This window comes from Neopsephotus bourkii, unplaced genomic scaffold (genome assembly GCF_033783945.1).
Source record: "Neopsephotus bourkii isolate Nb327-2 ecotype Australia unplaced genomic scaffold, CSIRO-AGI_Nbou_v1 NB_398, whole genome shotgun sequence".
NCBI classification, from domain to species: Eukaryota; Metazoa; Chordata; class Aves; order Psittaciformes; family Psittacidae; genus Neopsephotus; species Neopsephotus bourkii.
In genome coordinates, this window is record NW_026900902.1 from 1,313,537 (window position 1) to 1,328,996 (window position 15,460).

Genomic DNA, 15,460 nt, shown 5'->3' on the forward strand with positions numbered 1-15,460 from the left:
CATTTGTAGTTCATGAAATAAACATAGTATTTTATTCAGTTACAGTAAGGTCTTTACATGTAAACATGTTTTCCTATCATTTCAATATGCTAATCAGGGCAATGTGTTTTCTATTTTTATGTATTAGCTAGACACAAGACAGAAAAAGTTTTATATCACCTCTATTTGATGTATTATTATCTATTGGTTTTGTGAACAGACACTTCACACTACATATGAATATGGATTTCTGCATGCTTTATTTCAGGAATGCATTCTTGGTTGGACATTTAAGCTTAAATTAGGCTTTTTTGAAATATAATGGAAATGGAAGTGATAAGAATAAGAAATTATTTTTTTTTTCTGATTAGGTAGAATAAGCTGTACTTCATGAGTTTTAGTTACTTAAAGCAAGCCATATGAGTGCCTTCTTTTGTATCTCTCATAAGGTTTGCCCATATACAGTTATGGCTGTGTAATAAAGAGTGCTGTACCAATCCTTAATCCAATGTGAAATGACAATATCTTTCCCCGATTACTTTGTAACTGTCCATACTTTCTTATACTTTGCTTTCTTACAACAGTTACCACCCTAGACAGCAGCACCAGCAATGGCAGTAATGTCTGGGTAAGAGAGAGTTCAAGATGCTACAGGTTTGCCTTAATCTAATTAGGTTTGAAACTCTTGAGTTCACCCTTAACTACAGAGCATATTTACTGCACTGTTTTTTAGCTTTGTATTCTGTAACTGATGCTGACATTTTGATCAGTCCCTGAGTGCTAAAAACATACTCAGCACCACAGTAACACATTACAAAACTGACAACATCCCAAAGTCAATCTTCCTGCTGCTCTCATGTCTGCAGTTCCACCTCCTTCCAGCTTATTAATTAAATAAACCTATCTAACATTTGTAGGTGGCTGAAACAGTAACAAAAAAAAAAGAATTTGCTGATGGTTTTTAGCAATGCTGTTTTTTTTTTTCCCCTCTCTCATTAGCTAGTGATTCATCAATATTTACTAAAAAAAAACAACAAAGAACAAAACAGGCAAACAAGAGGCTCAGAATTTTATGTATCATGTTTGTTTCAGCCTTCTTTCCCTATTATGGATAACTCTTACAATAGTTCTATGAGGAGTCTCTCATTCTAGTAACAGGAGGAGAATATACCACATCATTACTTTCCCTAATGTGACTGCAATCTTCCTATTATTAATTAGGCCAGATCAAATCTGTACTGGATGCATTAGAGCTGGCAACCTGTAATCTGTCAAGTCCCTTTGAAACCACCCTCGTTTGTTTTCAAAAGGTTCTTGCGTGTACAAATTGAATGCTGTGCATTGATCAAAGTCCTTCTCTCCTGCCCAATATTAGCAACTTTATCAGTAACTATACAAAATTGTATGCAAGATCTCACACAGAATCTCATCTTTTGTTAGATAATAGATGGATCATCAATTTAAATACACTGCAAACCTTGGATGGCTGGATGGACATTAGCTAATTTGAATATAATGCTATGAAGTACAAGTACAAGAAAAAAGGAAGGTGAATGTGTCCAAGATGTACAGCCAGTGATGTGCAGCTGGACCAGACATTCTTATTTTCCACATATTGATGTTCTATTTGTTCTCAGGACAATTGGCATTCTCAGGATACAGTTTTTCATTAACTCATCAATTCACTTTTCCTCAGATTTTTTCCCCTCATTTGTCCTCTCCCAGCCATATAACATGTAATAACAAATAAAATTTGATCTAACAACTTTTCAAATTTAAATTTTCCCAAGGAAGCAGATGCATGTATTTGACAGTTTCAACCATTCTCCAATTTATGTCAGGTTACACTGAAGAGTGTTAGAAGGGAGATGGGCACCTAAGAGTGATTAATATTTACACAATTTTGTTAAAAGGCATAGAAAAAAAAAGTGTTAAGAAAGCTTTAGAATTAATTATTTAATCTAAAAAATCCACTACACCTCTCCAAAAAAAAAACCCAAAATAAGCAAATGAAAAAAAAAAAAAAAGACAGCTAAAGCTTGGTATATTTTAAGCTAGGAAAATGAGAATTGGAAGACTAAGGAAGAGCAAGATCAGACCAATTGAGTGGTTCTGTCATAAAACTATAAATAAGTTCCTTCTATATTCCTTACCTGAACAGAAGTCATCAGAATATCTATCATACACTTCTTTGCAGTTTCTTTCATCACACTCACAAGTATCTCCATGAATATCTCCCCAGTCACCTGTTGGGTCCACATCGTGGCATGTACATTCCCCACATACACATGTGCCTAAGAAAAAAAAAAAAAAGGAAAAAGAGGGAAAAGAAAAAGAAAAAGGTTTGAAAAAAGTTAAAAAAAAAAAAAAAAAGAGAGAGCCAGAGCAGATTAACTGAGCAATTTAGAGTAATAGTAGCTTGATTACAGGAATTTACACTTGTGAATTTTCTGCTCTCACAGGAATGCAGTTTCAAAGCTGCAAGTGGTAATCATGAAAGTATGTTCATCTTCTATGACTTAAAACCTTCTATGATTATTTAGTAGTAATATTTTCTACAAACAAGTTGGCTTCCTGTTCAAGTTTCTTTTTGCTGTTGAGCCTTGCTAGGAATCAACAGAAAAATATAGACCACAGAACAATTGTCTTTGACATCAACCGTAATTTGCCTTGACACTAATGAGAATAAAAATCAATGTTGTTTAAATAACTTGGGCTTGGGCACAGGGGATAATTAATGATTGTTAAAGCATAAACATTTAAACTAGAAGAGAATGCACATTAACCCAGCTGAAAATGTCTAGGAGGTCATTCCCTACCTAAGAAGATCATCAGTAGAGACCTACATAAAAATGATACTTTTCCACTTTTCCAAAGTCAATATTCAGGGCTGTTGTTCACAATAAGAAGGGAAATGTGAAATATGACAAAGATACTAATTTGGCACAACCTTACTGATATACAGAGAACACACATCCTACTTATTGAGGAAAAGTCAGAATAAAAAGACAGTTTCCTTATTCAGAAATCCAAATATGCTTCAGGGCGATACACTCACTACTTTTTCTGAGGTGCCAACAGGCATAAAGAAGCACCCAAACCTTACAGATGCAGGCAATTAATCACCTTGAGAGTAGGTTCACCTCCTATTACTCCACCAAAGCCTTTGTCTTCCTCTTGAGATCACTCTGAACAGCATTATGCATTTGAGGATATCAGGACAGCATGACTAAAGAGTACATGTAGACATGGGCACATTCTCTGAAGACAGAATGTCTACACAACTGTGGATGCATGATGGTTACATCATGCAAAAGACTTGCTGCCCTGTTTAGTGCTAAAGCCACCAAGACAGCCCTCAAGAAATGTGCACCTGATTTTTGATACTTTTACAATTCAGTGCCATTACTAAAGGAGAAGAAAAAAACCCAACACAATAACAGCAAAAAAAAAAAAAAAAAATAAAAAGCCCAGAAAATGAGGAAATGCATCTGGAGTGATTTGTCTTGCCAGAAGCAACTTCAAAGTGAATTTGGATCAGCTGTCCCGGATATTGGAAGGAAAAACACTGTCTCACCAATGTTTAAAAAATCTATAGGTTCACATCTGGTTTCAGCTGGTTGACTACGTTGGTGGAAAGATATAGACAATTTATCCACTGAAGGAGGCTAGACAGCAAGGTTAGCCTTGCTATTTAATTTTTTAGAAGGCCCAAGACTGACAAGGTGAACTTCAGCTATACCACAAGATATATAAATACAGAGAACTGGGTTAATAGGACTATAGAGAGTAGAAATAGTGTTGGAAAGCAACTTTGTGCAGTCAAAAGTTTACAGAATTTTTATATGGATAAAAAAACAAATACATGAATGGCTAAAAATATGGAAGCATTCCACAAATGTGTCTTTGTATAGGAGAGCTATTCAGAATATCAGCTATACTATTAATCCTCATTTGCCCCACTTACAATGTAAATTTAAAGAAACACTTGCATACTAAAATTTGAAATTTAAACAAAAAAATTGCTTTGACAAGAAATTCTTAGTCAAGTAATTACTTTCTTTGTACAAACAAAACATCGGATCTGAAGCCATTTTATTTATTATTTCCAGAACTACAGAGATTTTTTTGCTGCTGATGTTCCAAGACCAAATGAGCCTACATAATCTGTTTAAGCCAGTCTTTCAATTTCCTCATAATTAAGACAAGAGAGTTTTCTAAATGCTCTCAGGATAATTAGATGTTACACTATCGCAGGTTTTGTCAGTAGAGCTGCTTTTAAAAAAGGTTTCCATGTGGCTTGTGCTTAACTACTACTCCAACTATTCTGGACTATCACGCAAAAAATAACATGGGGTTTTTAACTCTTTATTCAGTGAAACAAAACATAGCAGCTAGTAAAAAGCAACATTATTTTGTGCTTTTTTTTTTTTCTTTTCCAAAATGTCAAAATTAAGAAGATTTGCACAGAACTTTGTGCAAATAAAACCCCATGCAATTAGAAATATTGTGTGAAGTCTACCTTTTCAGTCCTGTGTGCACTCCATAGCACTGTTACTAAAGACTTTGTAGGTTTTTTTTTTCAGGTTGCAGTGGGAACTAAAAGCTTTGTGTTTTCACTTTCCTTATTCAGTTGTGGGTTCTTGGTCTTCTTTAAGAGTGAATTGACATACAGCCCTGTTGGCCTTATAGCACCAATCCATTCTAAGTCAAAAGCCTGCTAATACTTTATTTTGCAGGGTAGGTCTCTCACCAAAGCATATATTAAGAAATTATCCTGCTCAGTCTTATTATAAAAGTGAAAGATGAAAACAACTTGGGTCAGCTTAATCCAAAAATGGGTGTAGATTTGTATAAGTTTATACCTAAAAACAGGTATCTACGCACTCACTTGGAAATGTATATCTAGACTTGAAATAAGTGAGAGCAAATTAGAAACTATCAGCAAACACCATCTATGATGTCCTACTGCAGAAAATGCATAATGTAAAATAAAAACAAGCTATATAAATATGCATAGAAGGAACGTGCGAATGACACACCTCTGTTGCTGCAGATTTTGCCATCTGGAGATGTGCATCTTTTCTTGATCTCCCAGGGGGTGATGTCACACTGGAATTCACATTTATCTCCATGCCAACCAGCCTCACAGTAACAGTTTCCACAGTAACACTTTCCATGGCCTTAAGCCAAAACAAATTTTATACAGTGAGAAACAGGCAAGTTTTTAAAAGGCATTAACAATTTAACCGTTTTGATCTTTTGTTTTAAAAACTTTTAGCACTACACTCAGAATAGAAATAATTTATAGACTGTATATGTCTGCATAAAACAAGACAAAGGATATCTGAGTTGTGCTTTTCCCCAAATCTATTTTAGAATAAGTTTCCATTTAATTACAGATTCAATTTAATCCATAAAAACTAATAATAATAATCACTATTTTTATATTTGTAAGCTTAATTTTTGAAACTTTATAGGCAAATTTTAAAGATAGTAAATGTAATAGTTTAAGATTTAAGCACAGTTTTAAATGTTAAGATAGGACACACTTGCCCACCATACTTAGCATGTCTAAGAAAATATTGTGTGTTCTCTACTCCTCAGATAATTCCAGCAGAGGGACTTTGATTTATAAACTGTTTACATTGTATGTGGCTTCCCTTCTTACCTGTTAAGATCTTTGAGCATGGATAAACCAGTTCATGAAAAATAAGAAATAGTAAAATGAACCTTTTAGATCTTCATTTAACAAACCACACATCTCCCCAAAAGGTAGTGGGGTCATCTGAGGCTTCATGAAACCAGCTTCTGAATATTTTGATCCACTAAAGTACTTCTGCCATGTGTTTCAAAGATACAAAGCATTTAAACTAAGTAGCTGCAGCTCTTACTAATCCTAAGGCAATAAATTAATTCCTTACTAGAAAGATCAAGTCAGGATCTTCTTTTTTCTCTCCAGACATGTTAAGCTTAGTAGACCTGGCCATTTCTATCACAGTCTGGTCAACTTATGTCCTTAACTGTCAAATTCAGACCTGGGGAAAACATTTTAATTTTGGGGTTTTTTTTTTGTTTGTTTTGTTTGTTTTTTTTTTAATTAGTCATGGAATTTTAATTACAATTTTTTGGTCACATGTCAAAATATAACAGAAGATAAAAATACTTAGATAAATAAACAACAAAGTCTAAAATAATGTTTTTAATGAAAGAGATGTCCTTTAAGAAGAGATGAGAAATAAAAGGAAAAAAGCTGAAGAGCAAATTAACTTGATCCACTGGCAGTTTTTGCGGATTAAAGTTTCACTACTTCAATCTTCACTCACTCTTGTGTAGTCCTCAAATAATTATGAATTAAATGATATAATTTTCTACCTCTTGCTCTTGACAGAAGACAAAATCACTCCGTTAGAGAAAGAAAACCAAAGTGCCTTGGATAAAAAATATCAATGTTAGAATTTAATTTCCTAGAAATCATGATATTTTATTAAAAATAAACTGCAACTTGATTCCAAAGTTTATGTAATCTCAAACAAAAAGTGATGCAGTCAACTGACTGATAAAAATCCGACTGAGACTAGAAAAACTTGATACATTTTTGTAACTCTGCCTTATCTAATCATTGATTTACTTAAAAAATGCACTCCCCTTATGGAAAGATTAAAATACAGCCATATCTCAGCATGGCACTGTATGCTTTTCCAGGATAAAAACACAGCTCACAGCTGCAGCCTTTAGAAAGAAGCTTTTGTTTTTTCATTAGTTTGATACTCTTGAATTCGCTTTCTTTGAAGACCCGTCTACACCTTCAAGGGCAGTCAAGGGTATGTAGCAACTAAATGGGTGCTACACAAACTGGGAACGTACAACAGAAACTGATTGCACTGATTAGGTTCACCCTGTCTGTGGACAGAGAGAGTACCCAGGGGCCAATGCTACCTAAGCAGAAACGGGTTTGAGCACTGTTTCTTTTTATTTCATAAATAAAACTAAGTGATTCCTATGGTGGAAATTCTGTGGAAGGAGGGATGGTATTAAAGGCAGCAGGTGGAGGGAAGAGAGAAGAAATAACCAGATAGGCATGTGGGGTCTTCTTTTTCTGTGATGAAATTATATTCCTTTGACCTTCAATTCATGTGGTGTCCATTTTTTCTGCATAAGGCTTGGTTCAATGTGGGATCATAGAATCATAGAACGGTTTGGGATGGAAGGGACCTCAAAAGTTCACCTAGTTCCAACCCCCCTGCCATGGGCAGGGACACCTCCCACTAAACCATGCCACCCAAGGCTCTGTCCAACCTGGCCTTGAACACCGCCAGGGATGGAGCATTCACAACTTCCCTGGGCAACCCATTCCAGTGCCTCACCACCCTAACAGGAAAGAATTTTCTCCTTATATCCAATCTAAACTTCCCTGTTTAAGTTTGAACCCATTACCCCTTGTCCTATCACTACAGTCCCTAATGAAGAGTCACTCCCCAGCATCCCTGTAGGCCCCCTTCAGATACTGGAAGGCTGCTATGAGGTCTCCACGCATCCTTCTCTTCTCCAGGCTGAACAGCCCCAACTTTCTCAGCCGATCTTCATATGGGAGGTGCTCCAGTCCCCTGATCATCCTCATGGCCCTCCTCTGGACTTGTCCCAACAGCTCCATGTCCTTTTTATGTTGAGGACACCAGAACTGCACACAATACTCCAAGTGAGGTCTCACAAGAGCAGAGTATAGGGGCAGGATCACCTCCTTGGACCTGCTGGTCACTCTCCTTTTGATGCAGCCCAGGATACAGTTGGCTTTCTGGGCTGTGAGCGCACACAGAAGCCGGCTCATGTTCATTTTCTTATCGACCAACACCCCCAAGTCCTTCTCCTCAGGGCTACTCTGAATCTCTTCTCTGCCCAACCTGTAGCTGTGCCTGGGATTGCTCCCACCCAGGTGTAGGACCTTGCACTCGTCATGGTTAAACTTCATGAGGTTGGCATCAGCCCACCTCACAAGCGTGTCAAGGTCCCTCTGGATGGCATTCCTTCCCTCCAGCATATCAACCGAACCACATAGCATAGTGTCATCAACAAACTTGTTGAGGGTGCAGTCAATTCCACTGTCCATGTCACCAACAAACATGTGGAACAAGACCAGTCCCAACACTGATCCCTGAGGGGCACTACGGCACTACTCATTTCTGGTCTCCAGCTGGACATTGAGCCATTGACCACAACTCCACATGTGGCCATCCAGCCAGTTCTTTATCCACTGAGTGGTCCACCTATCAAATTGATGTCTCTCCCATTTAGAGACAAGGTTGTCATGTGGGACAGCAACCTGTAGAGTTTTGTTGGAAAGCAATGTGAAATCGAAGACTCACAGCCTATCTACATAAGCTTTTCAGCTTACAACAACCTAACCAAGACAACACACCATTAGTTTATATTTACTTTAAAATGCTCCAAACCTTAAATAATGTATTAGGGCTTTTGTACTAATGAATCACATCCCTTAGATACCTGAACCTAGCATCATTTTTTGTCCTGTTGCATCAGAATACTTAGTTATCTGCGTACATTAAAACCTACTTTTTTACAGAGATGAATCTGGTCTGTTTTGGAATATGGTACCACTGGATGAAACAAAGGGAAATAAGAGCTAAGGAAAACCTAACAATGTAAACCAGCATCCACACAGGTGTGGGAGGAAAAAAAAAAACCCGACAAAAACAGCAGAAGGAGAATTTACTGGAACTAAATAAACAGTGAACTTTTACCATATTTGGTACCTTATGCAACAGTTGCAAGCAAATAAATATATATGGCATAATTGGCACATAAAAATTATTATATTACACTAATTTTATTTTAGGCAATTAGTGGAAATATTGTACTCTACTCCTGGATTTGGACTTCAGAGGACCATTTTTATTTACCTTCATTTAAAATCTCTACCTAATCCTATGCAACAAAAAAGTTCTTTTTGCATTCAAAGGAACTAAAATATATAGAATTTATTTTGTTCTCTGGGTATGGATATAGATAAAGCTATTTTACACACTTACACTCTCTGTATATACATATACACAGAGAGCAAGTACTATTATCAGAGTATAAATAGTCTAAGAGCAGTTCTGAACCATCCACTGTGCATACAGACACAGTATGCTTGTGTATAGCTTGAAAAATATCTGTAGCAACTTCCATCTTAAGGACAAGCCTCCCTGGTAACATCAGCAACAATATTTATAATGCCATAAGTGGTGTGCATTGCACAATATTAAATTGCCAGGTTCCTATCTTACAATGAAATGAAAGCATAGTTTAAATTTCAGTTGCTTTTCTATCTATCAGCAGATTTCACTCCATCTTATTATTTTGCCTTTGCTATCACAGTTCAAATTTTTCTTCGTTCATTCTTTTCCCTTTTTGTCTGCTGAATTGCTTCTGAGTTTTCATCCATATTTATTCTTGTTCTTTTAAATTTTTGCTTCCTTGACAAAATTGCTAGTAATCTAATTTTCTTTTTTTCTTTCATTTTTTTTCTGTCCTCCACCTTGCTCTCATCTGTACTACAAAGCATTAACACTTCTTATATTCTGCCAAAGACAAACACACCAAGCAAATTACCTTAGTGAATTACATTGTAAAATCCTTTTTGCAGCTCTTCCAAGAAGCGGAAGATGTCACAGGATTTCTTTGTTCTTTAAACTCCTGCTTTAGCTCATTTCTGCACCTGAAATTCCCACTTACAATTTGCAAGCTTAATTCTTGCAAGTATTTTAAGTCATACATTCAGTAGACATTTCATAGCTCTACACAATTAAATGATTTTATAACAGCCTGTATTGATCTTCACCACACTTCTTGTACTCACTAAAGTACATACCTGTACAAATCTCTTCTGTCTCATCATCTATGCATTCTCTGTCATCGCATTCACAAAATTTACCATAGACCAGTTCATTTCCTTCTGAGTTTGCACATTTACACCTGCCACAGTGACATGTACCTGGAAATGTTTAAGACAGTACTCAATGACAGCAGTTTATGAAAAGATTCATTAGTCTATCAGAGATGGTATGCATTTCATTTTCAAGAAGGCTGACATCTGAAGATCATCCAGATAAATAAAGACACAGAAACAATCCATATCAACAGAAAGCCCAATCTGAGCTGCAAATATACTTCTGTATATTTTTCAGTTTGAAACATAATGCATAATAATGTATAACAGTCATAAATAAACATATTAAGGACTTACACGGTCAGAAAAAATAGAGAATATAGAGAATCTCAGTTTAGGTAGGATGCCCTAGTTGCTCTGACAAATGATTAGGAGCAGTTGAGTAAAAAAGGATACATTTTAGGTGGATATTGATTGGTTCGTGAAAAGAATTACAATAAATGTTTAGCTGTGTGACAGTAGAAGACTGTTTTTGCAACAACTCATGTAATCCCTCCCCATCTTTACTGGCAATTAAACAGAGTTCAGACCCCAAAGGCAATGTCAGTGGTACATTGAAAGGCAATCCCTTCAACACAAAATATCTATGGCTACAGCTCATCAAAGTTACCTCAAACTCCCTAGTCAGTCTCATTGGAATTCATGTCCTGTTTAATACCAGCAAAACCAAAAGCATTTACTCATCTCCTGACCTCACAAGCACTCCTCTCTTAGCCACTCTTAGCAGTTGTTAGAATTGGGGCACTTCTAGCGAAGGAAAAAAAGAGGAAAAACAGGTCTTAACATTCTTGTTTAAGTACTTTAAACTTATTTATGTAAGTACTTTGACCACAATCAACCATGCTTATTTTTGAGAATCCGTTTAGGTGATGTTTAGGTATTTAGAGAACAGAGAGATACCACAACAGAAAAGTGAAGGTGTAAATACTCCATTAAAATGATTCAGCAGATCTTACACAACAGTTTTTAATAATTGTTTTACAGCTTAAAAATGTCCTGGCAAAGTATATGCAAATGCCATTTCTGCCATTTCTGTGTTAATGCCCTTATTATAACCTTTTGATGGGCAAAATGCATGAAGAGCTGTAGTTTCATCAATATAAAACAGCTATGGATAAACCAGGGTACTAAAGTAGGCATTCTGAATCAGTGCACATCATACGCACAGGAATAGGCTTATATGAAAACTAAGCATTTTAGTGTACATGCAGTTATTTCTTAGTCTTTGGAAACACAGTCTAGAAAATTCCTAATTAGAAAAGAAATTAGTGATTCTCAAAATAACACAGGGAGAACATTAAGCCATCAAAAGCAACAGAAGACCTCTTACCTGCACCAGAACAGATGATATCTTGAGAATTCTTGCACATTTCATTACTTTTCCTCCGTGTAAGATTGCAAGTAGTTGGATACTGACAAGCTTCACCATACCAGCCTTCATCACATTTGCACTTCCCACAATCGCACTTCCCATGCCCTAGCAATGGAAAGAGTGTGTCAAGTCCTTATATTTTCTAATTCATCTTTTAAAATTTAATTCATCAATTATAGTTTTAAATGAACATGATTAACATAGTTCATATGCAATTAAAAATAGAAATGAATAAATATGATCTTAAATATGAGGAGACACCTGGAATCACCATGAGTTTGAAATCTAATGTATGTAATTTTGATAGATACATACGAATATTTATTTTATGAAAGAATACAGAACTAAATAATCCTGTATGGACAATGGACTTTCGTACTACTTTCATCTCTTTCTCATTTCCATATTTGTCTACTGTTTACTATTATTAACACAACAAAACTCCACACACAGAGATTCTGTTCAGCTCCTTGACCAACTGTAGGAAAAGAACAGCTAGAATCTGCAGCCTAAGGACTCTGGATTAGTGATTATAGTACAAACCCTGAAAAGGAGTGAGGAGTGGGACAGCTATAGCAGCAAGCAGTAATTTCCTCATGCAGCAGCAGCTGTAGCACCTTCCTCTACTGAGAGGTGTAAATCCTTTTTCCCAGAGCCTCCCCTGGCTACAGGTTCTTCCAGCCTTCTCCCACCCACTTAAAGTCTACTTGGCTGCTGCTGCAAAACTGAATTTTGCCTTTAAACATTGACACAATATTGGCAATGTAGTGTATATTGATACTCGTGGGATTATATTTGCTTATGATTATTTGCTAAGTGTGAAATATCTTAAAGAACAATGCAGCTGCTCAATCTATTAGGTGATGTCATGCTAGCCTTCTGTCATTTCAATAACTCATTGCTTAAAAATTGTAATATACCTAATAGCATCAATACTGATAAAAGTAAGGAAAGTTTGTTTATAAAACTTCTTTAGCTTTCCTGAAAAATACCCAAGTATGCAAATGAATTGACAATTTACACTATTTATGTTGCACATTAAGTATCATGTTCCACACTAAATTCCAGGTGAAAATTTCTATCACATAATTCTTTAGCATTCCTTTACAATTTCAGTTAGCAATGTGAAAACAAATGCAAATATTTTAAAATAGAATATTTAATTAAAAAAAACCACTTGAATGTATATCTGATTGACAGAAGATTCCCTTCCAATCACTAGATCTCAGAAATAGAATCTTATTGCAGTTTATTTTAAATGCATCTGTTGCCTGCACATAGAGTCAACTGCCTGAAAATACAAGCCTAATCTGATGCCAATAAGAAGAAATTAAAATAGCTATTGCAAATAGAAAATTCTAATGAGAAGAGGGAGTATCTTATGTTGCTCAGTAAAATTTTCTTTGCCTTCCAAGATGGTCATAAGACAAGATAAAATTCTTTAGCTGAAAAAAAGTAGTTCAAAACCATATGACAGAATCATGTTAGTTTGTGTTTTAAAACAGGAGTTTCCACCTTAAAAATTGCTGAATAACTCTCTGTTAGTAATGGACAATTATAAAACCCCCCAAACTAACGAAAAATGTTGGATATAACATATATAATAAAAACTAATCTTGCCATTACTCTGCTTCACTGAAGACAACAGCATAAGACATTCCAGAAAATGGTAGCTAAAATACCTAAAGACAAAGCATAACAATCTCCCTGTTTTCCTTTCTTTCAAGGAAGGAATTTACTATTATTAACACAATGACTTTGCATTCTTTATGTTAGGCACTTTTGTGATTTAACAGTTTGATGTCTGCTAGTGAAGAAAAGATGCTCTTATAAAAGGAAGACTGATATTCCCATTGTAAATGACAGAGTAAGGCAGAAGAACTCCTGTTTAGTACTGGTGGTTCAACAGCAACAACCTCTCTCTGTTAGAGATCCACTAATCTAACATATGGTGCACAGAGGAAAAAAATAATTTCAGTTAAGATTCATACAGCCTGCTCAAAGAAAATGAAAAAAAGACTTCCACGAGACTAGCCATACAGAGCAGCTTTTTGGCTTTATTTAACACGAAAACACAAAAAAATTAAATTAAATTAAACTGAGAGAAATAATGGAAGTTCTCCTCCATGAAACTGAAAGCAACTGTAAGGAATTTAATCATTATAAACTTTTAAGATTGTATGAATAATTTTGACCTTGATCATGCTCTTAAGATGTCATAATTTTTCCAATTGGTTAAATTATTTTTTAATATTAAAGCAATGAGAATATTCTGCCCCAAAATTTGTGTGAGAAGACTATATTGGAGTGTAGAAGGCCATAAAACTGCCTGCATTAGCTTGTATAACTCACTGTATCTTCCCTGTCATGTAGATAATGCAGTAGAACTGCATGTCAGTTTGACATAGTAATTTCTTCTTGCTTATCTCCCACACTGACATGTACCAATGTTATGGTCTTCTTCATGGCAAAAATAGTGATGTGATGAACTGTAGACCAAATAAGCTGTAAGCAAACTAGAGAGGGTACAAAGGGTTTTCAATTCCTTTCAGATAGCTTTGTGTAGGATCCCTTTTATTGTATATTCATTTCTGCATGATTTAGAAAGCAAATAATATTACGAAATAGTAAAGAGCGCTGTGAGAACTGTGAGGTGATACTGTAACTTCACAGAAAATCAATTCTACCAATGAGGGTTAGACACAGTTATCTGAGGATGTGACACATAACATGAGAAAAGTGAGCTACAGGACCCTACTAAATAGTTCATCAAGAGAGCTATCTCAGAGTAAGTGATGACACATTCATTAATTTTTTTAAATGCCTGTAAAATGAATAAATGCTACACATAAATAAATCAGATTTTTACTTCAAAAAATCAGAAAATAAAATCAGAAAACAATTGAGTCTTAAAGTTGCTGGACTCAAGGAAGTATTAGAATTCCTTAAAGAAAAAGTCTGTGGCTGTGGGCTGTGAAAAACTTGCAGCTTCAAACACCTGGAGAACCTTTTATAACAAAGCACTCCATTTCTAACTAGATGAGCAGTCACCTCAGAGAGTATATCTGGTGTATGCAGAAAGCTTGTAGGGTGGAAAATTAAACCAATATGAAAGGAAAACTATCAGATGTCAGAAAATAGATGGAGAAAGCAAGAACAGAAAATGTTAGGCAGGGTCAGATCTTGCAAAAATGCAAGTACTAAAATGTACTTTCATCATCCAAATAAAAAGAAAATAAGAAAAAGAGTGTCTTCACCAAGCAGCAAAATGCAGTTAAGATTAAAGGTAATTTACAGACAGTCCAAAACAAAATTAATATGGGGATGTTGACTACAGCAGCAAATGCAGTGTGGCTAATGATACACTCTGTGGAAATGAAAATTACTCATCTAAGATGAGAACAAAACAAAGACATAAAACTGTTTTTAAGGAATTGTCTAGACCAGAAGGGCAAGACCCCATAATCTGCATTCAAGAGTACTTACGATATTCACACATGAAAGGTCAGTTGAATAACAAAGTATTTTAATGAATACACCAGACTGGCAATCAAATGTCTGAAAAATAACAAAACTAATGATTTTTTCTCTTAAGAAAAAGGGATGTGCATGACCCAGACAATATCAAAATAAGCGACTATAACCTCATGAGCTGTGCAAGGGTTTGAAACAAATTATGAAGCATTGCATAGCTAGAGACACTGAGGTAATGAAAAATGAAAAATATAGCAAGTAACAGATTTATCCCAAAATAGATTATCATTATGCCAAATTAATCTAGCATCTCTCCTTATAAGTAACTGCTAATTTAAGAAAAGGAACACAGGAAATATAGCTGAAAAGATCTTATGTATTTGACACAATGCCACTTAGGGGAAAAAAAAAGAAAACTAAAAAAATCACAACTTTGTTTAAGAGAAGGAAACATTAGGACCAAAAGGAATTTTAATCTGGTAGATTACAGGTGATGTTTCAAAGGATGGGTTTAGGACCAAATGTGTTTTTTACTGATACTGATACAAAAATTCAGGGTATGCTAACATCATTGGTCAATGACACAAACCCATAAGCCCTCAGTAGAAAGGTGAAGATGGAAAATTATACAGAATGAACTGGACTGAGAATCTGAAGGACTGAGCAATAAAAGTGAATTGAATCTT

The 15,460-nt window shown here is 35.4% G+C and overlaps 1 protein-coding gene across 1 annotated transcript in view; it reads right to left on the reverse strand.

Annotated features, from left to right (window-relative positions):
* Positions 1–15,460, reverse strand: part of ITGBL1 (integrin subunit beta like 1) — a 132,717-nt gene that overhangs the window by 62,331 nt on the left and 54,926 nt on the right. The window contains exons 3-6 of the mRNA XM_061349273.1: positions 11,259–11,405; positions 9,851–9,973; positions 5,022–5,162; positions 2,133–2,273 (exon numbers count right to left, since the gene is read on the reverse strand). Of these exons, the coding sequence (XP_061205257.1) occupies positions 2,133–2,273; positions 5,022–5,162; positions 9,851–9,973; positions 11,259–11,405 (552 nt within the window). The remainder of the gene's footprint in view (positions 1–2,132; positions 2,274–5,021; positions 5,163–9,850; positions 9,974–11,258; positions 11,406–15,460) is intronic.